At 62.3% G+C, this 26,621-nt stretch overlaps 2 protein-coding genes across 3 annotated transcripts; both read left to right on the top strand.

Annotated features, from left to right (window-relative positions):
- Positions 1 to 31: 31 nt before the first annotated feature.
- EFHD2 (EF-hand domain family member D2) lies at positions 32 to 15,320 on the top strand. 2 transcript variants are annotated; one of them, XM_008249770.4, is made up of 4 exons: positions 32 to 500; positions 11,737 to 11,884; positions 12,854 to 12,988; positions 13,798 to 15,320. In XM_008249770.4, the coding sequence occupies exons 1-4, from the start codon at positions 199 to 201 to the stop codon at positions 13,927 to 13,929; spliced, it is 717 nt and encodes a 238-aa protein (XP_008247992.3). In that variant the 5' UTR covers positions 32 to 198; the 3' UTR covers positions 13,930 to 15,320. The 2 variants fall into 2 exon arrangements, with proteins under 2 accessions (XP_008247992.3, XP_051692549.1); XM_051836589.2 differs by lacking the exon at positions 32 to 500 and adding an exon at positions 9,170 to 9,281.
- A 4,776-nt stretch (positions 15,321 to 20,096) lies between these two features.
- CTRC (chymotrypsin C) lies at positions 20,097 to 26,407 on the top strand. Its single transcript, XM_002722343.5, has 8 exons — positions 20,097 to 20,219; positions 21,388 to 21,479; positions 21,582 to 21,679; positions 22,977 to 23,102; positions 23,628 to 23,764; positions 24,839 to 24,984; positions 25,732 to 25,884; positions 26,335 to 26,407. Exons 1-8 carry the CDS (start codon positions 20,102 to 20,104, stop codon positions 26,347 to 26,349), a joined length of 885 nt encoding a protein of 294 aa, XP_002722389.4. The 5' UTR covers positions 20,097 to 20,101; the 3' UTR covers positions 26,350 to 26,407.
- The last annotated feature ends 214 nt before the right edge of the window (positions 26,408 to 26,621 follow it).

Here is a 26,621-nt window from a genome sequence, read left to right as displayed (position 1 = left end):
GCCCGCGGGCTCCGCACGCCCGCACCCCGAGCCCGCTGCGGCCGAGCAGCCTCGAGCGGCGGGGGCCGCGGCGGGGGCGGGCCCCGCAGACCCTAAGCCCCGCCCCTGGGGCGGAGCCTGGCGCCGGGGAGTGTCAGGAAGAGGAAGAGCGCGGCGCGCCGAGCAGGGCCGGGCCGAGGCGAGCGCCGCGCGGCCACCATGGCCACGGACGAGCTGGCCACCAAGCTGAGCCGGCGGCTGCAGATGGAGGACGAGGGCGGCGAGGCCGCGGAGCCGCCGGGGCTGAATGGCGCGGCGGCGGCGGCAGGGGCGCCCGACGAGGCGGCCGAGGCGCTGGGCAGCGCGGACGACGAGCTGAGCGCCAAGCTGCTGCGGCGCGCGGACCTCAACCAGGGCATCGGCGAGCCGCAGTCGCCCAGCCGCCGCGTCTTCAACCCCTACACCGAGTTCAAGGAGTTCTCCAGGAAGCAGATCAAGGACATGGAGAAGATGTTCAAGCAGTGAGTGCGCGCCCGCGCCGGCCCCCGCCCACCCCGCGCCGCCCGCTCGGGCTCCCCGGGACCCCGACCCGCCGAGGCCCCTTCCAGACCGTCCCGAGGCTTGAAGACCCGCCACCCCACCACGCGGTTGGGCTGGAGACCCCCCCCCGGGACCCTGGCGTGCGACCCCTCCTCTTGGCCATGCCCGCACCCCGTAGAAGCGCTCTCCGAGTGGGGGGGGGGTCTCCCGGAGGTCCTTAGGGATCATGGCGAGCCCCCACCGCCACCACACACACGGATCCCGGGACACCAGGTCCCGGGCCCAGGACCTCCGTACACCAAGAGGGAGGACCCGGGGCCTCCCTGCTCCCCCATCCCGCGCTCCCCACCCCCACACACCCTGGTCAGATCCTCCCAGCCCCGATGCCTCTGCGCCGTGGGTCACACACATTCCTCTCTCCTCTGTCGATTTCAGCTGCCCCTCAGTGTGGGTTCTGGGTTGGGAGCCCCCTTCCCCTCCAGCTCTTCAGTACCCACTGGCAAACCTCGGGCAGAGACTTCAGCCCCTTCCCCACCACACCCACCCTCCCTGCTAGCCAGAGGCCCTCAAGTGGTCTCCCCAGAGAGAGGGACCCCCGAGTCCCTGTGCCCCTGGGCACGGCCCCGCAGGGTGAGTGCCCGTGGCCCTGCCTCCTCGTGGCTTCTTCACCCTCTGCACTCAGCAGCTGTGCAGTCCCAGCCCCCCTGCTTCCTGTCAGAAGACCCCAGAGCCCTGCACCGGCTGTAGTGAGAAGGGGACCCCTTCCTCTCTGACTTGCCCAGTCCCCCCCTCACCCGCCCTCTATTCCGGGTAATTCCACGTGCTGTGCCCTCACCAGGTTAACCCAGCACCACCACCCCCAGAAAAGCCGGTATCTGTGGTTGACTTGAGGGAGGGGCTCCGACCACCCCCTAAGCCCGCCGTAGGGTGCGCAGCTGGCGAAGGTGCCCAGGCTTCTTCCTGCTGCCCATCCCCCTGCCCCGGCCCCCCGGGGTACTGGTGTGGAGTGGGTTCTGGAAGGGACAGAGCCACGCAGGGGCCCGCCCACCACAGGCAGCCCGAGGCCGAGGGAAGGGAGCACAGAGCTGGCTCCACCTGGGCTGGGCTGGGCTGGGCGGGAGGCTGCGGGCAGGCCGGGGTGTGGGTGTTAGCACCCAGACATCAAGCGGGGGAGTCCAGGATGGGGGCATTTTGCAAGCCCACAGCTTGGGAACAGCTCTCGCACTCTTCTCGTTTGCTGCATCCACATCGTCTGTGTCTGGTCCCCTGGGAGAGGAAGAGGGTTTGGGTTCCCAGAAGTCGGGAGCCCCACGCTTTCCCAAGGGTCAGTGTAGGAGGAAGCCAAGTTCTTGGCCACACCCCTCTCTGTGTGCAAGTCCTGGGGCCCTGAGGAGCTGCCTCTGGCTCCAGGGCCTTGCTGGGAGCACACGAAGCTTTCTTCCCAAAGGCGGAGCGGGATCCTCACCGTTCCAGGAAGAGCAGAGTGAAGACGCGCTGAGCTGTAGGCTAGCTACGGCCTCCCTGGCTGACTTCCTTGTAGAGCCCGCCCTTGGTGGAGGTGAAGCACAGGGCGCACACACACACACACACACACACACAAGAGTCTCCCTGGTCCCCAGGCCGATCAGAGCCAGGAGCTCAGCAAGCCTCCCCAGCCATCCCTGACACATAACTCTCTTTACTGCCCTCGTGCGGAGAAGTCTGGGCACAGAGGAGTTGAGCAGCTTGGCTAGACCACACAGCCAGAAAGTGACGGAGTCAAGATTCGAACCCATGTCTGTGACTCCAGAACCCGTGTTCTTCCTGCCTGGGTTTCCCGTCACAGACAGCTGCTTCCACTTCACCAAGCCACTCAGCACTGCTGCCATGCTCAGGGCCCCTTTTTTTTCATGTCTGCTTCCACAGACTCCCTGCCAGGAGCTATATGGGGAATGCCCCGACCCCCAGACGGAGCAGGACTTGCGCGCCGGGGGGGGGGGGGGGGGCGGGGGGCTGCAGCTCGCCTGGGAGAGACAGTGGCGGGAGACATGGTCTTGAAGCTGCATTCACACAGCAGACGCCACACTGGCCAGTTTGGTGCTGGCTCCACACGGGCGTGGAGCCCCTGCAGGCCGCCTCTTGGCACCAGCACTGTTTGCTGGGCGTTAGGAGAGTGAGGGGCAGGAAGGGGCCAGGAAGCTGGACCTCTAGGGAAGGCAGGGCCGCCCGCCGTGGGCCCTGGCCAGGGTGGAAGGCTGCGGATTCTGTATTTAAACAAGGCTGTACTGTGGCAGCCAAGCCAGGCCCCGCCGAGTCCCGGCTGTGAACAGTCAACAGACAGACCCTCACGGAGGACAAAACCCCTGTTCTGTTTCTACTGCCCCAGCCGGGCGGTTGCCTCCTGGGTCCCAGCAGGCCCCAGGGATCACAGCCAGGCCATGAGAGCCAGGGCTCTGCTGAGGACAGGGCAAGGGAGGGGACTGTCCTCCGGGGAAGCCGCTCGCCAGAGCAAGCAGCAGCAGAGAGAGGCCAGACAGGGAACTGAGAACAGGCCCTGCCTTGCTGGCCAGGAGCTGGGAAGCTGGGCCGGCCTCCCTCCCTCCGCGGCTGCTCGCCCTCTCTGGGTTTCAGTCCTACCTTCTGTAGCAAGAGCGCGTGGTGCCCAGCGGTTCCCAGGAGTCTTCCGGCTTTGACATTTCTGGGGTCCTGAGCCCTTGTGGATGTCAGAACCGCCCTCCGGGGACTTCTGGTTCGCGTCTGCAGTGGTGACTCCTGCTGGGGATGGAGCTTGAGGGAGACGAGAGGACGGCGGGAAGAGAGCTCTGCCCACGTGGATCTCACGCCCACAGCCCGCGGGAGACTGCAGCTGCCTCCATCCCGCTCCCCAGTTTGTAGGATAGGAACTGAGGGTCCCAGGGATGTTCTCGCTGGCTGAAGCAGAGCGAGCTTGTCTGGGTAACAGGTAGCGGTTGTACGCCTTTTAGGGTGAGGCTCAGGACAATGACACACACGGAGTGCCGGCCTCAAGCTGGGCACGAGGGGCACTCATCATGGAGCCTGGCGTCTACTCACCCCCATGCGGCCTCACCCTTAATCCCCATCTCTCCTCTCCTCCCCTCCCCTCTCCTCTCCTCTCCTCTCCTCTCCTCTCCTCTCCTCCTCTCTCTTTCTCTCTCTCTCTCTCTCTCTCTCTCTCTCTCTTTCTCTCTCTCTCTCTCCTTTCATCCAGGGCTGTCTCTGGACCCCTCCAGGCAAGGGACACAGTAGGGTAGGCCCAAGAGCCTCAGGTATGCCCAGCTCTGGGCTGGCAGCAGCCTGGGTGGGGCTCGGGAGGGTCTGTAAGCCGACACCTGCTACATTGTAGCACTGAAGCCACGTGGACTCTGAGGACAGTGCCCTAGTTCCATCTCGCCCAGCCCTGCCAGCCCAGTCCCCAGACGCTGCATCCCCTGCCCCTGTGTCAGAGGGCAGGCGTCCCTCCCCGTCTGGTGGTCTCTGCCCCCGCAAGCTCCTGAGGCCCCCTGTCTTCCCCACCTTCCACCTGCGCCCCCTCCCGGGTATCTCTTCACGTCTGGCCTCTCCGGCAGCCACTGAGAGTAGGGCCTCCGGGGTTTGCAGCTCTGGGTTTGAATCCCAGCTGAGGGCCTGGAGGGAGTCGTTTAACTTCCCTCACCTTGGGACAGGGCTAAAACAGCTCCCAGCTCACAGGACCGCTGTAAAGTCTAACCCCATGCTTGGGCAAGACCCGGTGCGTCCTGCCTTACCAGCAGCATCACGTCCAGCTCGTAACACCCCCTCTCCAGGCCTCTCTCAGTGGACCCTTGTGGTGGTCACTGAGCTGGCGCCCAGGTGGCACCACAGTAGCCCCTGCCACCTCCACTTAGCCCCGACGCGGCTGCCCGGCTGCCAGCAACCCCTGTGCTCGGGGCCGCAGTGGTGGGGACCCAACGTACGACTCCTTTTTCCGGAAGAACAAAAACCCAAGTGGAGAAGTGAGTGCATTGTCACTCAGTGACGCGGAAGGCAGGTGGCAGAGGCGAGGGAGGCACAGACAGCAGCCCTGGAGTGACAGATCGGGGGCTCTCTGCCCGGGGTCCTGAGCTCCTCTGAGCCTCAGTTCCCCTTGGGGCTGAGGGTTTGGTGTGAAGAAGTCCAGAGCCTGTGTAGAGGGCCCGTCCCAGTGTCTGCTCCACACGTGACCCTTTTCCAGTGGATATTGTGTTAAGTTTCTACTGTGTGCAAATTCCAGGGAATTCCATGAAGAATCAGGTCCCTGCCCCCAAGAGGTCCCAGAGGAAACAGTCGTGTGTGGGCTGGGGTCTTTAGGGGGGAGGGGCTCCGTCTGCCACACTGCACCTTGCTAAGTGGAGTGGCCGGGTCCAGCCCCCACCCCACTTCCCCGCGAAGGACCTCTGTGGGTTGTGGAAGGAATCAAATACCATCCTCACCCAGCACAGTGAGGTGGGTCCTGGCCTGATTCCCACTTGGCAGAGCAGGAAACTGAGTCACTCATGCAAGGCTGTGATAAGTGGTGGCAGCAGGTTTAGAGCCAGGTGAGGCCAAGGGAAGACTATTTATGGCTGGGGGTGCAGGGGGCTCCCCCCGTGGGAGGTAGAGCGCGTGGATGCTTTGGGGAGGGAGAGGTACCCCGCTGGGGGAGGGTTTCTTGACCTCAGTCCCTGCTCCCTGGGCTCCCCACTTCCCCTCTGCATCTGACTCATCTTGCTGGGGACTTCTGCTTCCCCTGCGGTTGACACCTCCCTGCCTGCCTTCTCCAAGCCTGGGCCAGCTTCAGATGGCAGGGTCCAGGCTCAGGGACACCAGGCCCTGCTGCCGCGGGGGAGGGCAGAGGCGGCCCAGCCTGGGGAGGTGGCGTCACGTGCAGCCTCAGCAGGGATGTCCCCACACCTCCTTCCCTCTGCACCTCCTTCCCTCTGGCTGCCCAGCACCTTCTCCTTGGCTGACTTCCGCTTCAGCACGGAAAGCAGGCTCGGTGCCAGACAGGTGTGGCTGGGAGGGAGCCAGCCCCTGGGGTCCTGGGCCTGCAGGAGGCGCCGCCTGGCACTTGCCCTCTGGTTGCCTGGAGGGAACCGCTGTTGGCCGCTGCATTCCAGGCACTCGGCCCCCTGTTTACTCCTCCTGCGGGTTTGTCATCGCCTGTTTTGTAGATGGGGAGACTGGGTCCCAGAGGTGGGGTGTGATGAGGTCCGTGTGTACCCTTACAGTGGTGCCTGGGCCAGGAGCCTGCTAGAAGGGCAGATGCTCAGGCTGCAGCCCAAGCCTACCAGATCAGAGTCTGCCTTTTAGTAAGGTTGACCAGATGTGCGTGCTGACGCCTAAGAAGGGCTGGGCCTCAGCTGTCTCCCAGCCCTTGCCTGCAGGTGACCTGGTTGCTTAGTCCGTCTGAGCAATGCGGAGATAGCAAGATGAATGGAATCAAGACTGAGCTACATACGAACCACTGGGTTCTATTAAGAGTTCGATAAATGTTCTTTATAACCGCTATCATAACAGTAATTAAATGCAGGCAGGGAAGGAGGCAGCAGTGGGGGGAACTCGCGGGGTCTCCAGCTCCAGATGCTGCAAGTCGTGGGAGGTGCCCCTGGGTTGTTGTTGAACTTGAGGTTAGGATGTCCCCGAGTCGTGGTGAGCCCCTAGAGGCTCCCACTTGACCCTTGGACTCTAAACAGCTGTGGGGAGCTGTAAGCACCACAGGCTGGTGATTCTCTCTCTCTCTCCCCCTCTCCCTCTCTCCCTGTCTCTCTGCCCTGGGCAGATACAGGCCAGCCAGCAAGTGTCCGCTCTGCCGATAGTAGTAGAGGAAGTGGCGAGTGCCGGGCTTCCCCACATGAGTCAGGCAGGTGGGCGGGGCTGGTGAGCAGGAAGTGCTGAGCTGTCACTCCCCAGTACCCCACCCCCAGCCCCCACCTGCACCTCCCTCCTGGGGAGGCGGGCAGGGCCAAGCTGGCCAGAGCAGTTCAGAGGCCAGAATTCTGTAGTTATCTGGAACTTTCCTGCCCCGAGACACGTGCCTTCCCAGAACACAGAGTCAAGGCCTAGGAGCCACTGGGGGCTCCCTGAGACAGGATGGGAGAGAACCGGCCCCGTCTGAAAGCTGAGACCAACGGCTGGGGGGCCTGGGGGGCCCTGAGCCCATTAACAGCCGCCTCTCCAGCAGTCTGTCCTCCTGGGGACTCACATCCATAAAATCGGAGGTCCTCTGGGCTCCTAAACCAACCCCCGTCCGCCTGTGCTGTGGCCCTGGTAACTACTCCATGCTGCCATCCGATTGTATGGCCTGGCCTGGGGGCGGGGCTATATACAGGGTCTTAACTGTGATGACCTAAAGCCAGATGAGCTGCTTGGGGAAGCAGCGGGCTTCCTGCCCCTGTGATGTGGTCAAGACGCCAAAGAGGCAAAAGGCACCGAGAATTCAGCGCGCGCTAGGGGCTGAGTGAGCGGCCCCTGTGTCCCTTCCAACCCTGAGGTTCTCTGACACAGGGTCTCTAGGCGCCACGACACAGCCTGGTTGGGTCCCAGCTACACCCTTGTCACCTGTGACCTGGGCCTCAGTTAGATAGGGGGTTCATGCCTGCTTCTCAGAGCTCTCATGCAGAGCACTTGGCATGGTGCCTGCACGTAGTAGGTGCTCAGCTAGGGTGGCCGGTAGTGGTAAGAGTGCTGTGAGATGCTGCACGCCTGGGCGCGGGGCCAGGCCTGGATCCTCTACCCTGTGTGGCACAGCCAGCCAGTGCCCACCTGCAGGCCTCCTGGTTATCAGACTGCAGGGTGGGGAAGCAGCCAGCAGGGTGGGACCACGCTCGGCCCAAAGGGATAGGGTCTGCCTGGGTGGTAGCCGGCTGCTCCGCTGCTCGGGGGGATGGGAAGGGGTTTTTGTCACCAGCATCCAGGGCAGCAGCTGCTGAGCCCTCCCCGGCGAGAACAATTCAGGGGGAGGCGGGTAGGAATGTGGGCACCGCGCCAGGTCCAGCAGCCTCCCTCCAGTGCTGGGGAAAAGTGCTGAGCTCCCAGCCCCGGAGCTTTGCTGCCAGTCCTGCCGGTGGAAGCGGCCTCCCCTGGCAGACCCCAAGCCGGACGGTGGGACCAGGGAGAAGAGGCCAGCAGGCAGGAGAGAAACGTGCAGCTATCAGAGTCCTGCGTCCACCAGCTGTGTGAATCTGGGCTGTTCACTGCCTACTCTGCGCCTAAATCTACCCCATAATATCAAGCAGATGGAATAGGCTATGCAGATGGCTTTGGGGGGCTTCCTTCTCTCCTTGGAGTCGCCGCGCCCCCCTGTAACCTCCGCTCCAGTTCAGGAGAAGCCTGCAGGCTAAGAGACCCCCCTACCAGGGACTGGCCTGTTTCCAACCAATTCAGGACATCATTCTCACCAGGCTGCTCACCATCCACCTGCTGGCGGCCCAACGGCCCCTGTGTCACTTCCCTTCCAGGACCAGGGAAAGCACAGGGACCAGAAAGCAGTGTAGGCCATCCAGTGGCCCCCTATCATTCTGTCCCCCAAGTCTTTGAATCAAAACTTAGAGGGAGATGCAGGAGAGACCCTGGGTCATCTTGTCCAGCCCCCTGCCTCCACACCCAACCAACACAAACCTTGCTGCTCTCAGCCTTGTACCATCAGAACTGGAGCTTCTGGGAGAAGCAGGGTGTGTGTGTGTGTGTGTGTGTGTCTGTCTGTCTGTCTGTTTGTCTCTCTGTTTTAAGAGGCAGAGATGGACAGAGCTCCCATTTGCTGGTTCACCCTCTCAGTGCCTGCATTGGCCAGGGCTGAGCCAAGCCAAAGCCAGGAGCCAGGAGCTCAATGGTCTTCCACGTGGGGGGCAGGAAGTCAAGTACTTGAACCATCACCCGCTGCCTCCCAAAGTGCACATTGCCGGAAGCTGGAATCGAACCCAGGCACCGTGATACAGGCATCCTAACCGGCTTCTTGGCTGCAGGTGGGGTTTTAGGCTGTGAGTGTGACGTCTTTGGTGAGGAACAGCTGCCATTAATTATTGTTAGTATTATGAAACTAACAGGTGTTAAACACCTATTGAATGCAAGGCATTTTACATCTGTAATCTTTTACTCTTTAATAATCTTAATCATAGTGGTTGTTACATAGTTTGCATATATTACATACATGCTGTGGCCTAAGAGCCTCCTGGCATCGCCGCCTAGGAGCTGAGCTGGGTTCTTTGATCTCCATGACACAGAAGGGAAATTGAGGTCCATGGGGTTAGGTGACTTGATCAGCGTCCCCTGGCCAGCAGGTGGAGGGCTGGCATTTGGACCAGGTCAGTCTCAGCAGAGTTGGTGAGGGCACAGACCTCCCAGGCCATCTTCGGTTGGGGCATGCCTGGCTCCTGGCTGGTCTCCAGCTCCAGGCCACGTCAGAGCCTGGGGCACACAGCAGATGTCCACTCCCTGGGGGTCTCCTGGAACCAGCCTGCCTTCCCCTAAGGGCCCCGCCTCTCTCAGCCTTGTCACCTGCCCTTGGTGATTGATCCGTTGGCACTGCGGCCAGCCCCTGCATTGTCCCCTTGGGGGCCTGGAGCCTGCCTGGGCCAGAGCCCAGCCCCTGTCATTGATTGGCCCCTGATTGATACAGGCCGAGGTTCAAACTGTGGTTTGAGCTGAGCCCAGCCAGGCCTGGCTGCTGCCAGAGGCAGAGGGATCCAGAGCTCAAGGTTCTGTCCAAGTTTGGACACTTTATCTGCGCGTCCTCTGAAACTGAGAACCGAGCTGTGGCTGCCTTCCCGAGACACCTGTGCACTTGAGCGGTAAATAAGGCTGGGCTCGGGGAGCGTGGCGGGGAGAGCAGGCGTGGGAATCCTGCGGCAGGGTCCGCATCCTTGCCCGCTGGCTGTGGGGCTGACCCTCGCCACTCAGCCCTGGCAGGGTGGCTGAGTTCGGGAGTTATCAAGAGGAAGTGTCTGGCACGTAGTGGGGGCTCAGGAAAGGAAGTTAAATCTTACTAGAGTGGTGGTGGCTGCCGTGTATGGAGCCAGCTGCGTGTGCAAGGCACTGGGCTCAGTGCTCGCCTGCAGGCGCTCGGCAGCCCCTGTGAGACAAGCACCATGGACCGCTGGGGCCAGATCACTGTTGGGGGCTGTCCTGTGGCCGGAGCAGCATCCCTGGCTTCCGCCCACCAGATGCCAGGAGCACCTCCCAGTTGGGACACACAAAAGCGTCTCCAGACGTTGACACTTGTCCCTGGGGGACACTGGCACCCCACTTGAGAGCCACTGCCTGGTGCAGATGGGGGAAGCACAGGTGGTCTGGCCCCAGACCCCCGCCCTGCATAGGGCACATTCAGAAAGGACAGGCGGCAGCAGCAGGACCTCCCGCTGTGGGGGCGGGTCCAGAGCCCTGCCTCCCTGCCCCCAGCCCCTCTGCATCCTCCCTCACCCACCCACAGGGACCCCGGCTCCCCCACCCCCACCCCCACCCCAGCCTCTCGCTCCACGCTGGGACGAAGGCCGAGGGACCCTGTGTTCCCTCCAGGGTTCCTGTGCCGTTTCGCTTGCAGCACTGACTCACTTGCGCGTGAGCTATTTATACCCCGGGCACAAATGCTCCCCTCGGCGCTCCAGGAAGTCGCGTCTGTACTCAGGCGCCCTAGGACACATGCAGGCGGGCTGGGCACGGAGCAGCGCAGGGGTTATGAGCCCCACAGACCTGGGATGGATGCCTGCCCCTGCCTTACTGCTCTGTGACCTTGGGCAGGTCCCTTAACCTCTCTGAGCCTCCCTTGAGAAATCAGGTTACTAAGATGAGTTCCTGGCACAAGAACAGATTCCCGTCAGTGTTTGCTATTAGAAATCCCAAGTCATGCAAAGCCCTAAAGACACGTGGGGAGGAGAGATGTGGTCCTGTAGGGTCTCCAGGATGTAGGACCCTGGAACTCAGCCCCTGTGTGCCGCACTGCTGTAGGCACAACAGAGCCTGCTCACCGACCCTGAGACTACTAACCCCAGTCCCCGCCCACCCGTCCGCGACTCTCCAGGTCCCAGGGGACAGGGGTGGGGCCGTGTTTGTTAGTCTGATAAGAGGGCCTGGCTGGCCATGCAAACCACACCCCCTCCACCAGACTGCTCCAGAGATGGGCGGTCAGGCCCTGCGGCAGGCCCGTTCTGGTCTCAGCGGCTGCTGGTGGAAGAAGAATGGACTGACGCTGACGCCGGCAGGGCAGAGTCCTTGTCACCGATCCCCGTGCCAGGCTCGGGCGCCGCCCGGGCTATCTGCACAGTCCCCGCAGGCAGCCGGCACAGCTTGTTCCCTGAACACGCCCCCAGCTCCTCCGCGATGCCCTCCGGTGACCGCTGGCCCTGCCTCTGCCTCCCCCACCACACTGAGCGCGACAAAGGCGACACCCAGTCTGACACCCTTCATTCATTCACCTCCAGGGGGCTTCAGATCATGCGGACTTTCACGGACTATTAAGAATGGTGTTTAGGGGCCAGCGTTGTGTGCCCTGGGTTAAGCCACAGCCTGCGTGCCCGCCAGTGCAAGTCCTGGCGGCCTCTCTTCCAGTCTGGCTCCCTGATAACGGTGCCTAGGAAAGCAGCTGAATGGCCCAAGTGTTTGGGTCCTGCCACCCAAATGGAGTTCCAGGCTGCTGGCTTTGGCCTGACCTGGCCTGGCTCAAGCCATTGCTGCCATCTGGAGAGTGAACCAACAGATGGAAGATTCTCTCTCCCTCTCTCCCCGCCCTGTAACTGCCTTTCAAATCAATCAATCTTTTTTTTTTTTTAATGTTACTTGTTTTTTACATTTAGTTGAAAGGCATAGAAAGGTCATCTGTCTGCTGGTTCACTCCCCCAAATACTTGCAACAGCTGAGCTGGGCCAGGCCAAAGCCAGATCCTGGAACACCATCCGGGTCTCCCACGTGACTGGCAGGGAGCCTCACTGCTCTCTCCCAGGGTGCGCGTTAGCAGGAAGCTGGAATCGGGAGAGGAGCTGGGGCTCAAACCCAGATCCCCCAGCGTGGAAAGCGGCCGTCCCAAGGGTGTCCCAAGCCGTCTCGCAGGCTGGGGCATGAGGCAGACTCCTCCTGGTGCCCGCAGGCTTATCCAAAACCTAGCACCGTTCTGCACACAGAGCGAGCAGGTGCCGGGCTTCCTATCGGGACTCCGTCGGGGCTGGGTGCCGTGGCTCGTGGGAGGAGGCGCCTCTGAGCCCCTGGGCCCTGCGCACTCAGGCTAGCCTCACGCCACTCTCCCTGCACCCGCAGGTACGACGCCGGGCGGGACGGCTTCATCGACCTCATGGAGCTGAAGCTGATGATGGAGAAGCTGGGGGCCCCCCAGACCCACCTGGGCCTGAAGAACATGATCAAGGAGGTGGACGAGGACTTCGATAGCAAGCTCAGCTTCCGGGAGGTGAGGCCTGGCTGTGGCCCCGCCCCCCAGGGACACCTGCCACCCTACCCCACCCCCCAGGTTGTTGGGCCACTAGCTGGCTGAGGCTGCTGGGAGGCCTAGAGCAGGCCCTGGGGGCGGGATCCGGAGGAGGGTGGGGCCCTCCATTTCTTCCTGCAGGGAGCATGCGCTGAGCGGTTTCTGCAGACGGGACCTGGGCAGGCTCCCGGCATGCAGAGGAAGGCCCCGTGTCCCGAAGGTCCTGGGGTCTAGAGAGGGGACACCCAAGAGCGAGATGACACCACCCTGGGCTTCCAGGGGTGGGGGAGGGGTGGGAGAGAGGAGCCGGGCACAGGCTCGGCAGCTTCTCACCCAGGCGCACCCTGTCCCCGGAGCTGTGGACAAGCCTGTTGCAGGCGGAGGCAGTGGGGGCTCCAAGGCGGCTGGCGGCAGCACTGGGCCCCGGGCAGCAGGAGGTTGAAGCGGGGATGAGGCTCTGGCTGGGAGAGGCAGCACGAAGGGGACAGGGAAGAGAGGTGGCCGGGCAGGAGGCCGTGGGCAGCGCGCGGGAACAGTTTGAAGTCAGAGCACAGGGTCGTTCCAGCACCTTCGACTGCTGAGACTCTGGGCAGGTCAGTTCCTGGGCCTTCCTCATCCACTCATCCTACTTTTAGAACTCTGCAGGGCAGAGCAGGGGGAGGGGAAGGGAAGAGGTCGGCCGAGGCCCTGTGGTCAGAGACGGGAGTTGAGCATGGCTGGGGCAGGGCCACGGTGCCCGGATCCGGGGAGGACAGGAGAGGTTGCCCCACCCCGTGCTGTACAGGTGGGCCAGCAGCCCCCCAGAGCAGGAGGGGCACAGGTGCACGGAGGGGTGAGGACGCGGCTGCAGGCTGCCCACCGCACTCTGGGGGAAGCCTGAGACACAGCATGGGTGTGGCCGGACTCGGGCCCTGTCCTGCCCCGCTGACCCCCCCATCTCTCCCGCCGCAGTTCCTCCTGATCTTCCGCAAGGCGGCAGCGGGGGAGCTGCAGGAGGACAGCGGACTCCACGTGCTGGCCCGCCTCTCCGAGATCGACGTCTCCACGGAGGGCGTCAAGGGCGCCAAGAGCTTCTTCGAGGCCAAGGTAAGGCGCCAGGCACGGTGCAGGCCTGGGCAGAGGGAGCCCCGGACCAGCTCCAGGGCTCACAGCGCCCCCTTCCTGTCCCTGCTGGGGCCGCGGGGCAGGACAGGGCCCACCCCCCACCCCCCCAGCACTCCTGGCCTCGGGCCCCTCCCATTCCAGGCCGAACACCTTTCCACGCTCTCTTCTCACCTGCCAGGGAGGTGGTGAGGGGTGTGCACTCTCCGAGAGGGGACGGGGACCACCTAAGCTGCCCCAGAGGCCTGGGCCTTCCGAGGGGAGGGCCTGGGAGACAGCATCGGCCCCCAGGGCCTCTCAGGGACACCAGCCCTGCCAGCCCCCTCCTGGAGAAGCATGGGGAGCCCCAGGGAGCCCCTGCACGTATACACACATGCTTAGATGGGGGGGGCAGGGACGATCTGTGGCTCCTGGGTCTGCCCCACCCACGGCACAGGGCACCCACCTCTCTCCCCGCGAAGCTCCCTCTGGGCTTCCAAGTGTCGATGGAGCATTTCAGGGTCCACCAGCAGAACTGGGGTGCGGCTGGGTCCCCGCGCAGGGTAATGACAGCCACGGCAGGATCCTGGCCGCGTCGGCCCCCGAGTGCCCGTTGCCTCTCTCATCCCCTGATGGATCCGTCGGCCCAGGGCGCGGGAGCACCGGGTTCTAGATGGAGAAGCCAAGGCTCAGAGGGATGACATGAGCGCCTGAGACCTGGAGCTGTGGGTGCTGCTGGGTGGGACCCCAGAGAGAGGCACGCAGGGTGGGGCACAGCGCCTCCGGCCTCACCCCCGCGGCCGTGTCCGCCCCAGGTCCAGGCCATCAACGTGTCCAGCCGCTTTGAGGAGGAGATCAAGGCCGAGCAGGAGGAGAAGAAGAAGCAGGCGGAGGAGCTGAAGCAGCGCAAAGCCGCCTTCAAGGAGCTGCAGTCCGCCTTCAAGTAGCTGGGCGCGGCCGCCGCCAGGGGGCGCGCCAGGCGGGCCGCGGAGCCCACGATGGAAAACCCACCCACGGCTGTGGGCTGTGAGCGGAGCAAGCCGAGGGGCTTCGCCGAGCTGGCCCGCCCGCTGGCTCCCTGCCCCCGGCCGCCGTCCGCGAGGCGGCGACACCAGCACTGGCCCCCTGCCTGGCCCAGCCTCCCTGGCCGCCCCTGCGCCTCGCACCCCTGGCTGCCCTGCTGCCTGCGGTAGCTCCCCCAGGCCCAGCTCCTGGCTCGAGGGCCCTCCCTGCGCTCCACACACATCCCCTCCCCGCCCAGGGGACCCCGCCCTTAACCAGCAGACAGAGTGCCCCTGGGCCCCCTACTTCCTCGGCGATGGTGGCAGTCATGGGACCCAGGGTGCAGGGAGGCAGGGGGCGCCCCCACACCTCCAGTCCCCCCTCCAGCTCTGCCTGTATTCTGCTGGCTTGGAGAAGCGTCTGGGTGGGCAAGGGACTCAGGTCCTGCACCCACAGACAAGGAGATAGGGCCTGGCCAGGCAGAGTGAGGGGCCGCTGTGCCAATCTACCTCACGGGCCCACACTCTGCCGGGTGCACCGTGGGAGCCTAGCCAGGAAGACAACTGGGGGCAGAACCCACCGCTCCCTACCACCCCTCAGGACAACCTGGGGGCTCCAGGGAGCTGGAGAGAACAGGGTGGGGCAGAGGAGAGCAAGCCAGTGCTTCATCGAAGTCCTCCCGGAAGCTTCTAGAAGCTTCTAGAAGCGCTGCTTGTGTTTGCATGCCCCAGCCGGAGCAGGCCTTGCTCTGCCCTCTCACACCTTCCTTCCCCAAGTAATGTTCACCACCTCCTCCCTCGGTGACAGGACGGCACCTGCCTGTCGTGCCCAGCCCCCCGTGCCCATCACCAGCGGGTCAGTGGCCATGGTCCCCCCCATGTGCTTGCTAACGTGTGTGTGAGTGTGTGCGCGTCCGTTGCTGTGTCGTGAACTTGAGCGTTGCCCAGTCTGTACAAGTGAACGGCCCCCGGGCCACCCTTATGCAACTTCCTGTGTGTGTCATGACGTCACTGCTTTTTAAACTCAGTAATTCTTTATTTTAGTAACCACCCCCCCTCCCCGAGAGTCTACACAGCGCCCATGCACTTCAGAGGTCTTATTTTTTTGGCCTTAGAACCTGCAGAAATGAGGAGGCCCCGAGCCCGGCGCCGCGGCCTCGGCCCTGGACTGCATTTGCCTTAGCGGATGTGTCTATACAGATGAATATAAATCCTTCTTTTTCTTTGGGCTTTTGGCTTTTTATTTTTTCCACCCTTCTCACAAAAAAAAAAAAAAATGCTACATCTTCATTCGGTGGTACAATTATTTTTTTTAACTAAAATAAGATAAAATTCTATATTTTTATGTGTGTGTGGTTCTTGATGGCTAGTGGGGGAGGGGCGGGACTGGGCCAGGGGTGCTGGGGTCGGGGGGTCACCTGGGCACTGGGGCGGTTGCATCCGAGGCCCGGGGACTCTTCCCCACGGGAGGTAGATGTTTCCTGCCCACCTGCTACCACCAAGCACCAGGCTAAGCATCTGACATGTTAGCTTGTTTAATTCTTGCAGCCCAGGAGGCCGTGCGGATAGGAGCATGGAGGTTCAGACGTCTCCCAGAGGCCAGTGGGGCAGCAGGAGGTGGGCCCAGGCAGCTGAGCTCCCAGCCCAGTGCTCTGACCACTGGACCACCCTGCCTCGGGGGTTCAGGGGAGAGGGGCTGGTTCACATGCAGTGGCCAGCAGTGAGATTAAGCCATGGGGATTCTGGGTTGATGCCACTCAGCGCTCCCCAAGCACCCACCCCTGCCACACTGACGCAGAGGTGTTGAGTGAGTTAGGATACTGGGGGCAGGGGTGGCGGGGAGAGCAGGGGTGGACACCTGCAGCCCTGGGTTACTCTGGACAGATCAGGGGCCTGCTGAGTCTCCCCGTACGTTCAGTGCGAGGTTGGCGACCTCTCAGGGTGTTTGCAGCCCTGTGGTTCCAGGTAGAGAAAACACACACACACACACACACACTACCCCACCCCTGCACAAACACTCCCAGGCATAACCTGGGTTGTGGGGAGAGGGAGAGGGAGAAGCAGTTTGAGATTAGCCTGGGCACCACTGCCTCCCGGTGGCCATGGGTGGTACTGCAGCATCCAGGACCCCACACAGGCCCCTGTGGGGAAGGCCAAGGGCAGCCCCAAGCCAATGCCCACGCTGCCACCGCCACCACCGTCAGTGCAGGAGTTTAAGCTGAGCAAACATCCGAACGCCTAACACGCTGGAGGGAAGGGACCGCGGGACGACAGAGGGCTTAAGTCCAAGCGGCTGAGCCTGGGCCCTGGGGCCTGGGACGGACGGGGCCGGGAGCCTGAAGAAAGAGAGCAAGAGCTGGTGGTCCCGTGCCAGCTCCTCCCACGGGCCTCGGACTGCACAAGTCCCCCACTCCGGGCCCTGGTAGAGGCAGCACATGGAGGAATAACGAGGCCCAAAGTGATCAGGAATCCAGAGAGATGCTGCCTCAGACCCCTCCCTCCCAGACTGCCCCCCCATGAAAGCTCCCCCCACACACTGAGTCCCAGCCCCACCCCCACACCCTCCAGACCCCCACAGAACCCTGACTCCCCTCACGGGGCCCCCAGCCCTGTCTGTCCCCGTCCTTGCATCTGGCTTCGGCAGGGAGCCCTGCCAGCTCTTCGGGGGCTTTATCCAAAAGGCGACAGCTGCCGCCCGAGAGGCCTGTCCCCGCGGCCAGGAAACCCAGGCCCAGTCAGCGGCACCTGCCCGTTTCTCAGGCTCTCGTCCCACCCCCTCCCGCCCGACCTTGGCCTCACTCCTCCTGGGGCCCTGGGGCACCATCTGACCAGATCCTACTCCCAACCCCCACCCAGCCCCTGCCGGGTCACCCGTGGCTGTTCCCCCAGCACAGTTGGTTCAGGGTGGCTCAGGGACTTTGCAGTCTGGGTGCTTTTGGACACACCCGCCCAGGCGGGAGGCTACCCTGGGGCTGAACAGGGGCTTCTCATCACTGGCCCCAGCCTTAGCGTGGGGCCCACAATAGCAGGTACACAGTGAGCGTGGGCTGCTCCTTCAGCCTTTGCTGCCACAGTTGGGGCCAGCGGGGTAATGGCGTCCTCCGGCCAGCTGTCCCCTGCACCGGGGTCATGGCCAGGGCGGCAGCGGCTGTGCGCGTGCCCACGCTCAGGGGCTGCCAGCAACAAGTTTTCTCCTGGCTGCCCAGGGCGCAGCCGAAGGTGCTGCCGGCGCCCAGAGAGGGTGCTCAGGATGACCCATGAGACATGGCCCCAGGCTGGCTCACCACGCACGACAGACAACGAACAGGGCCGGGGCTTCCGCCAGGCCCCATGGCTCCCCAAGCATGGCGGGCATGGTGCCTGGAGCCCCCGGACCTCAGGGGCTCACACGCGTGTCGTTCTTTACGATCCCTAGGAGACGAAGGAACACTGATCTTTATACTCGTGCAGCCATGGCACACAATGGTGGGTTCTTTCTGATGGAGGAAGGGGTTCGTGAAGGCCAAGGCGCCCGGCGACAGCTCGGAGCTCGGCTTTCTCATTCAGAGCCGGAGGAGAGCAACTAAGGCGCCGTGTCCCTCAGGGTGGTACCGGGCTCCACAGCCACCTCGGACCCCTGACTCCAGCTGCCTGCTAACACAGCCGGGAGGGCCCAGGGATGGGGTCCTGCCACCCACGCGGGAGATCTGAGCCCCGTTCCTGCTCTTGGCTTTGACCTCAGCCCAGCCCCAGCCCCAGCCATTATCTCAGGTTTTTGAGGAGTGAACCAGCAGATGGGAGCTCACTCTCCGTCACAAAGAATTTTTATTTTATTTTTTTAAAGAATTTATTTATTTACTTGAAAGGCAAAGTAGCAGAGAGGCAGAAAGAGAAAGAGCAAGCGTCCATCCGTTGGTTCACTCTCCAAATGGCTGCAATGGCTGGAGCTGCGCCGATCTGAAGCCAGGAGCCTGGAGCTTCTTCTGGGTCTCCCACGTGGGTGCAGGAGCCCAAGGACTTGGACCATCTTCTACTGCTTTCCCAGGCCATAGCAGAGAGCTGGATCGGAAGTGGAGCAATCAGGACTGGAACCGGTGCCCATACGGGATGCTAACACTGCAGGCAGAGGCTTTACCTGCTATGCCACAGGGCCAGCCCCTACAAATAAATTTTTTAAAAGAACCAGATGACGACTGTAATCATAATAGCAGCTCCATGGTGCCAGGACCCCTTGCAACAGCCCGAGGGGACAGGCACGTATTTATCCCCACTGCATAGTTGAAGGACTGCAGCGCACAGAGAGGTTGAGGCACTGACACAGTCACACAGCTCGGAAGCAGTGGCGCTGGGCTTTCCCTCCTGGCTGGGTGCAGTGCAGCCCCAAAGCACGGCCCCACTCAGCGCTGAAGCAGGAACGGTGGCCTCGGCTTTCTCGGGGACAATCCTTGGGTGACAAGGCTCCCCCGCAGCTGGTGCTGGCTGCGCCTTCAGCTGATGGCCTCCGTCCAGGACAGGCCAGCTTCCCTGTGAGTGCTACATACCAGTAACAGCAGCAACACCAGCGAGGGCTCCCACCCCCGGCACCTTGCCCGAGGCACGGGGGCCATGCCTATGCTTGGGCACACGTTGGAATGTGTGTCTGTGTGTAACTCATTGTGTTCGAGGTGGATGATGAGTGCGTGTCTGTGTGTCTAGATGACATCGGGGTGTGTGTGTGTGTGCATGTGTCTGTAACTGGATGACATGATGCGTGGGCTTGGTGTGCCTAGATGACGTGGGTGTGCCTGAGTCTATGTGTGTGTGTCCGGGTGACATCAGCATGTGGATATGTGTGTGTGTGTCTGTGCGTGTCCATGTGCACCTGTCCATGTGCACTTGACTCGTGTGTCTGTGGCCACATGCACATGGCTGACTCGGGTGTTAAGAATTTGCTGATCTCTCGGTGGAAACCCAGGAGCTCCCACGTGCAGAAGCCCGGCTCATCCTCTTGCCAGGCTGCTGCAGCGACATGGAAGAAGCTGAGGCCCAAAGAGGGCGCCCACTTCGCGGCCGCTGGCCAGCCCCTGGTGGAGACGGAAACCCAGCGTCTTGCCTCCTGCCTGTAGACCCTGCCCTCTGCTCCTGGCGCCAGCCCCCAGGCCAGGCTGGCCCTCGGCAGCACTTGGGGATCAACAAGCCTGGGTCTGAGGTGGCCTGGACGGTGGCCACGGCCCCCTCCCTCAGGACAGAACGTTCTAGAGTGGGACAGAATGTTCTCTCCAGCCTAGGGTCATCACAGCGGGACAGACACCACCACCCCCCAAAACACACAGATTCCCACTCCCATCTCACACTTGCTGATCTCCACAGGGCCAAAGTAACACCTGCTTGTGTTCAGATCCAACTGAAGCTGTGTGAGAAGGAGTGAGCCAGAGCCTCCCCTCCCCCTCCCCCCAGGATTCCCGGCCCTCGCAGCAGCGCCCGCTGGGCTCTGAGCTGCGCTGACCCCTACTTTCCAGGCATGGAACCTCGGCACTGCAAAGAGCCTCAGGGTTCAGCCTTCAGGTTTCACAGATGGGGCAGGAGAGAAGCTGGCCAGCCAAGCACCTTGCAGGTCGGCCAGAGCCTCAGCCCGGACCCCAGCCCTAGGAGCAGGTGCAGGAGAGCACCCCGCCCAGGCAGTGGTCGTTGAATGAGGGAGAAAGAAGCGACACGGGGCCAGAAAGGCAAGAAGGAGGCCGCGTGTCTGGGCTGATGCTCCCAGCACTGGCTTCAAAGCCTGAGTCCGCTGCTGCCAGGCTGTGGCCCTGGACGGCCACTCCCCCCACCCCCAAGTCCCAGCTTCCTCGCCTGTGAGGAGCCAGCGATGGCTTCTACGTTCCGTCCCGTTGTCGGAAGAATTGAGTGAGATAATGCAGGAAGTGTTGAGCATAGCATCTGGCACATAGTAGGTGCCCAGTTAAGGACAACTAAAAGCAATGAAGGAGGGAGAGAGAACACACTCCTAGCAGAGCGGGAGGGTCCCCGAGACCCTGCCCCAGAAACGCCTGGCTTCTGCGCCAGCCCCAGCACGTGCCGTATTAAACAGTAACCAGCCAAGGTCAGAGAAAGGGCCTTATCTGAACAGGTTCTCCCTGAGAGGTGGCCCAGCCTTGGCCTGATGGGCCCCCTTGCCCCTGCCTATATAAGGGAGGCCCTGCCGGCCCGGGGCAGTCGGTCCCGAGCACCCACCTGCAGCATGCTAGCCATCACAGTCCTCGCTGCGCTCCTGGCCTGCGGTAAGCGGGGGGGCGGGGGCTGGCCACAGCCACCTGAGCTCCGGCCAGCCCCCCCGGGGACAGGGACGGGAACAGGGGCCCCCTCTGCTCTCTAGGAACGGCTTCAAACGCCACTGACCAGGAAGGTGTCGATGCCCCCACGACCCACTTGGCAACTCTGTTTCCAGCCCAGTGATGTCGGGGTGATGGCTGCCCTCCCCAGCTGGGCTGAGGATCAGCCACGAGGGGGAAAGCCCCGAGCAAGGGGCGGGGACATGGCAGACCCCTACCCTGGGCTCCCTCCAGGACCACCGGATCTGCACCTCCCAGGGGTGCCTCCCCCACGGGGGTCTTTGCTCCCCCATCTTAGGGCCACTCTTTCAGATCAGGGACTGAGGGACCTGGCTTAAATGTCACTAGCGGGCCAGCATTGTGGTGTGGTGGATAAAGCCATCTCCTGCCATGCCGGCATCCCATTTGGGCACCGATTCTGTCCTGGCTGCTCCACTTCTGACCCAGCACCCTGCTAATGTGCCTGGGAAAGCAGCAGAGGATGGCCCAACTGCCGGGGCCCCTGCATCTACACCTCCCTAAAGCTCGCAGGCTCTTTTGGCAAACAAGAGCACTTGACTAAGAGTCCTCTGGCTAACAATAGCAGTAACAGTAGCAGCCCCTCTGTGCTGTTTCCTCTGTGCCGCTCTTTCTATGCAGGAACCAATTTGAGCCTCCAAACCAGCTGGCAAGGGAGGGGCTGCTCATAGCTCCATTTCACAGAGGAGACCCCGGGCCCAGTGAGCCTCAGTGTCTTGTCCAAGGTCACACTGGTTAGCCGTGGCGCCGGGATGAGAGTGGAGGTCTGTCTCACCGCAGGGCACACGTTCCTGACCGCTGCATACAGCTCCCCAGAGATGCCAGGGGAGCTCACGCCCATGGACTCCCGGTTCACCCTCACTCACCTCCGTGCCGACACAGGGGCCCCCACTCCGCACGGAGCCCTTTGCTAAACTCTTCAGATGCGGTGTCCCTGCTCAGACTCACGGGGTAACTGCGGTTGTTCCCATCTCACAGAAAGGGAAGTCGAGGCCCAGAGAGCTAGACGGCGGCCCTCATGCAGCTCACTAGGACCCCAGGTCTGTGCCCTTTCCGCCTGCTGCTGCCCTCTCACCGTGCCCCTCCCTCCTGTCCCCAGCCTCCAGCTGCGGAGTCCCCAGTTTCGCACCCAACCTGTCGGCCAGGGTCGTGGGAGGAGAAAGCGCCGTCCCCCACAGCTGGCCCTGGCAGGTGAGCGAGTGTGTGGCGGGAGGCGGGGACCAGAGAGCGGGTGGGGTGGGGGGGATTCCCAGGACCGCGGCTGACACGTGGCCCATCTGCTGCCTCCTGCAGGTCTCCCTCCAGTACCTCAAGGACGACACGTGGCGGCACACGTGTGGCGGCACCTTGATCTCCACCAAGCATGTACTCACTGCTGCCCACTGCATCAGGTGAACCAGGAACCTGAGACAGGGCCCGGCCATCGCCCCGGGGGGGGGGGACGCCCCACCACAGCTGCCTTTGTTGAGCAACACCCTCCAGGCACTGAGCTCAATCAGCCACGTATTTACTTCAGTTGTTCGCTTAGTCAGTCAACAAGCATTTCCTGTGCACCTCCTGTGTGCTAGGGGACAGGGCCATAAAGACACAGTCTGTGCGCTCTGGAAGAGTTTGCATTCTAGTGGGAAACAGAGAAACAGGCAAACAAGCAAGTATGTAACAGATGAAGTGGCAGGAAAGGAAAACGAGGCCAGAAGGGGAGATTTAAAAGTGTGGGGGAGTGAGACGACATGGAGGAGGTGAGGGAAGACATGGCGATGCCGGGGGAGGGAGTTCAGTGTGCAGAACAGCAGGCAAGGGCCTGGAGGATGCAACTGAGAGATAGCGAGGAAGCCGCTGGCGGCAGTGGCGGGCGAGGGAGGGCAGGAGGAGAGTCATGGAGGCAACCGAGACCTGACCACACAGGTGCGCCCAAGGACGTGGGTGTGGACGCTGAATGAGGCGGAGCCATTGGTGGGTTTTTGAGCAGACAAGGGTGTAGAAGACTCGCACAGCCGGGTTAAGAGCAGACCAGGAGGCGGGCACTCAGCCTCGCGGAGGAGACACCAGTTAAGAGGCCGGGATCCCGTATGGGAGGGCCTGGCTTTGATTCCCAGCTCCAGAGCCTGCTAACGCGCCCCCTGGGAGGCAGCAGGTGATGGCTCAAGTTGGACCCCTGCCACCCACATGGGAGACCCGGATGGAGCTCCTGACTCCTGGCTTCAGCCTGGCCCGGCCGTGGCCGTGGCGGCCATCTGGGGAGTGAGCCAAAGGATGGGAGCTCTCTCTGTATCTCTTTGACTCTCAAATGCATTTTTAAAAGCTGTTTCTTACAAGGGAAGAAGGAAGAAGGAGGGGAAGAGGGGAGGTGCGGGAGGCAGGCAGGTGGCTGGGGCAGTAACACGGGCGAGAGGCAGCGGTAGCTTGGATGTGTTTATTCTCACAGCCATCATGACAGGTGAGTGACCACGTGACCTCCACCTTACAGACGAGAGCCTGAGGCCTCAGATGCCAGGCCAGGGGCAGCAAGGCCACCCGATATGCCCAAGTCCCCTGGCTCCTTCCCCCTCCCCCTGGGGAGGGAGGGTGGGAACCCCAGAGTCCCATAGTGGCCACAGGGCTGGGACCCCCAAGCCCCGTGTCCCCTCTCCACCCTGCTGGCTGGCAGGGGCAAGGGGCCACCTGACCCTGTCGTCCCCCTCTGCCCAGCAACACCCTGACCTACCGTGTGGCCCTGGGGAAGAACAGCCTGGTAGAGGAAGACGAGGCCGGCTCCGTGGTCGTGGGCGTGGACTCCATCTACGTCCACGAGAAGTGGAACTCCTTCCTAGTGAGGTGAGCGCCCAGCCGGCCGTCTTGGAGGCGCAGAAGGCGGGCTTCCTGAGCTGCAGAGCCCAGTCCACCCCGCGCCTGGCTCCCCACCCTCACCCCGAGCAGCCCACAGAAGACTCCACGCAGAAAGGGAAAATGCAAAGTGGAGACGGACGCCTCTCCTTCTTCTCGCTGGCCAAGGGTCCCTGGAGGGTACATAAGAAGTGAAGACCCCTGAGCACTCCCTCCCTCCCCAGAGGGCCAGGGGCGGAGCCAGGGGCGGAGCCAGAACTCATCCTCAGTGCCTGATCCCTGCAGCACCAGCAGGGGCTCCGGGGCTTCCACGCCACCTCCCCAGGCTAAGCCTTTCACGTGTGTGACACAGGGCCATGTGTCCTCCAGCGACGCCCCTAAGCCACTAAGCAGCTGGCAGTTGGAATCTATGAATGGTGTCCGGTCACCTTGGACTGACCTCCAAATCAGACCCTTAGCATCATGGTGTGGGGCCATGGTCCTCTGCCTGCTCACCCTCTTTGCTTTGGGTTCCAGCAACGACATTGCCCTCATCAAGCTGGCGGAGCCAGTGGAGCTGAGTGACACCATCCAGGAGGCCTGCCTGCCAGAGGAGGGCTCCTTGCTGCCTCATGACTACCCCTGCTACGTCACTGGCTGGGGCCGACTTTGGAGTGAGTACAGCCCCCTGCAAATCCAGGGAGCCTTCCTGGAGGAAGCAGCTCCCACAGTCAGCCGACACTAGCAACCGCTCACCACTACCCTTTTTGCCTAAACATCTTCCCATTTTTTTCTTTTAAGATTTATTTATTTATTGAAAGGCAGAGTTACAGAGAGGCAGAGGAAGAGAGAGAGAGAGAGAGAAAGAGAGGTCTCTCATCCACTGGTTCACTCCCCAAATGGCGGCAACAGTCAGAACTGAGCCAATCTGAAGCCAGGAGCCAGGAGCTTCTTCCAGGTCTCCCACGTGGGTGCAGAGGTCCAAGGACATCTTCTACTGCTTTCCCAGGCCATAGCAGAGAGCTGGATCGGAAGTGGAGCAGTGGGGAGTAGAACCGGCACCCACATGGGATGCTGGCAATGCAGGCAGCAGCTTTACCCACTACGCCACAGCGCCGGCCCCACATCTGCCCATCTTTTTAAACTTTGTGATAATGACAGCTAATATTTATTAAGCACATGTCATGCGACAGACACGCTAACAAGTGTGAGTAAAGATTAAATGATTAGAATTTTTGAGTACTTGGAACACGGCTTGGCGTGCAGCAAGCGCCATATAAATAAACTAAAATAAGCCATTGGGGGTAGGGGGAGTGGATCTTATGGTATACCATATGCCCAACTTGCTTCCAGCCGAATTAAAAGGTTAAACGCAAAGAAATGAAACTACGGAAGACTTGGAGGAAAACGCAAATCAATATTCAGGAAATCTTAGAGTGGGAAAGACCTTCTGATATGTGACACAGAAGGCAGAGACCTACAAAGAAGTGCTTGACAGTCCAACCCCCAGAGCCCAGATCACCCCAGGGCACTCTACACAGATGTCCTCTGTCTCCGGCCTGCTCCCCTCCCCACCCCCAGCCCAGGGCCCCTGCCCCCAACAGCTTGGGACCACGCAGTCCCCTCTTTGTGCCCCCACAAAGTCACGGCCCCAGCCCACCTGCTTCCTGTCCCAGGCCTCTGGTCCCTGAAGGCCTGGGGCTGGCGCAGCCGGGCTGGCTCCCTGGCACTGCTCACTCTGTCCCCAGCCAATGGCCCCATCGCCGACGACCTGCAGCAGGGCCTGCAGCCCGTGGTGGACCACGCCACCTGCTCCAGGTGGGACTGGTGGAGCTTCAGGGTGCGGAAAACGATGGTGTGCGCAGGGGGCGACGGCGTCATCTCCGCCTGCAACGTGAGTGACCCAGTGGGTGGGGCAATGGAGATGGGTGCAGGACAAACCCTTCCCCTGGGAGGAGCCTGAGCCCTGGGTGGGCCCACGGCTGAGGGGAACCCCGCCTCCTCTCCCCAGCACCGCAGTGAGAGCAGGAGAGCTGTGGGTTCAAGCCCCAGCCCCTCCACTTGTTAGCTGAGTAACATTGGGCAGGCTCTGGACCTCAGTCTTCCCATCTATAAAATGGAGCAATAGTGACCATGTCACAAGGATGCTGGGGGGACTGAGTGTGTTTCACCGAAGTCCCATGCATGTCCCTGATGCCATCAGCTGCCTCAGACCACAGAGTCGGGATTTCCGGGGTCTGATGCAGAATCAACAAAGAGCAGAGAAAAGCAGGACCCGTCCTGTGATAAAACACACAGCGCCCCCCCCACCCAGCTCCCACCTCCCCGGCATCCAGCATGCTCTCAGCACCCTCCCATGTCGGGGCTGCTCCCAGAGCCGTAGTCACAGCGACCTGATGAGTTAGGGAAGCCAAGGCACAGAGAGGTCAAACCCAAAGTCATCCCAAGGTCAAACCCAGAGCCAGTCTGACACAGCAGGGCCTCCCAATGCAAGGCCAAGGCAGCCCCTAATCCCTGGCCTGCCTCCCTTACCACGGGCAGCCTGAAGCCAAAACAGGGGTAGCCTGGCTAACAGCTGGGCCCACACCCCCTGCCCGGCTCGGGGGAGGCCCAGTGCTGATGCGCAGCCAATCTGGCGCAGGGGGACTCGGGCGGCCCACTGAACTGCCAGACAGAGACTGGTACCTGGGAGGTGCGTGGCATCGTCAGCTTCGGCTCCGGCCTGAGCTGCAACACCCTAAAGAAGCCCACGGTCTTCACGCGCGTGTCCGCCTACATCGACTGGATCCACGAGGTGGGTGCCCCTGCGCGGCCGTCCCCTGCACCCGCCCCTTCCCGCATGCACTCCCCCACCCCTCCCTGCGTCCACACGGTCACTTGGCGGAGCGCTCCTTCAGTCATTGTCACACACACTCATTCCTACTCCAAGAAGTGCTGATGGGACTCCAGCCGCGGCAGGCCTGGAGATGGGGACAGCAAAGGCAGCAGCCATCAACGCCCCCACACATTGCTTCCTGGCATCAGCAAACACTCGGTTCCCGTGCAGGCACGCATCTGTCCCCCCGCAGAGGGGGCACGTGCAGGGGGTGGGGGCCTTCCCTCTGGGTTCACTCTCAGCCCCATTTATCCCACGGTCTGAAACACTGAGCGGGGGGCTCCAACCAGGCTAGCCGGGAGCTGCCCACTGTGCTGCCCTGGGCCTGTGGGCACCCAGAGTCCCTCACGCTGTCCTCCACTCCTCCAGAAATCTCAGCTTTGATGCGCCCTGGAGAGCCTCGGCCGCCGGACCCTGCACCAACAATAAACCGCCATCCTCAGCCGCCTGTGTTCTTCATTTGCGCCTCCCCTGTGTGTCCCCAAGCCCTCACAGGGCTGCCCCTTCCTCCTCTCCTGCCCCCCAAGAGCCAGCGGCAGAGCCCGGGGGTCCTGTGTGTGCCCAAGGGACAGGAGTTGAGGCCCCGTCAGCCCTGCCCCCTCCATCTCACCAGCCCTGACCCAATCACCACCTCCCTCACCCGTGTCTCCGAAGAC

Source organism: Oryctolagus cuniculus, chromosome 7 (assembly GCF_964237555.1).
Source record: "Oryctolagus cuniculus chromosome 7, mOryCun1.1, whole genome shotgun sequence".
NCBI lineage: Eukaryota > Metazoa > Chordata > Mammalia > Lagomorpha > Leporidae > Oryctolagus > Oryctolagus cuniculus.
The sequence above is the reverse complement of the archived record's forward strand: the minus strand, read 5'-3'. Positions and strand labels throughout refer to the sequence as shown.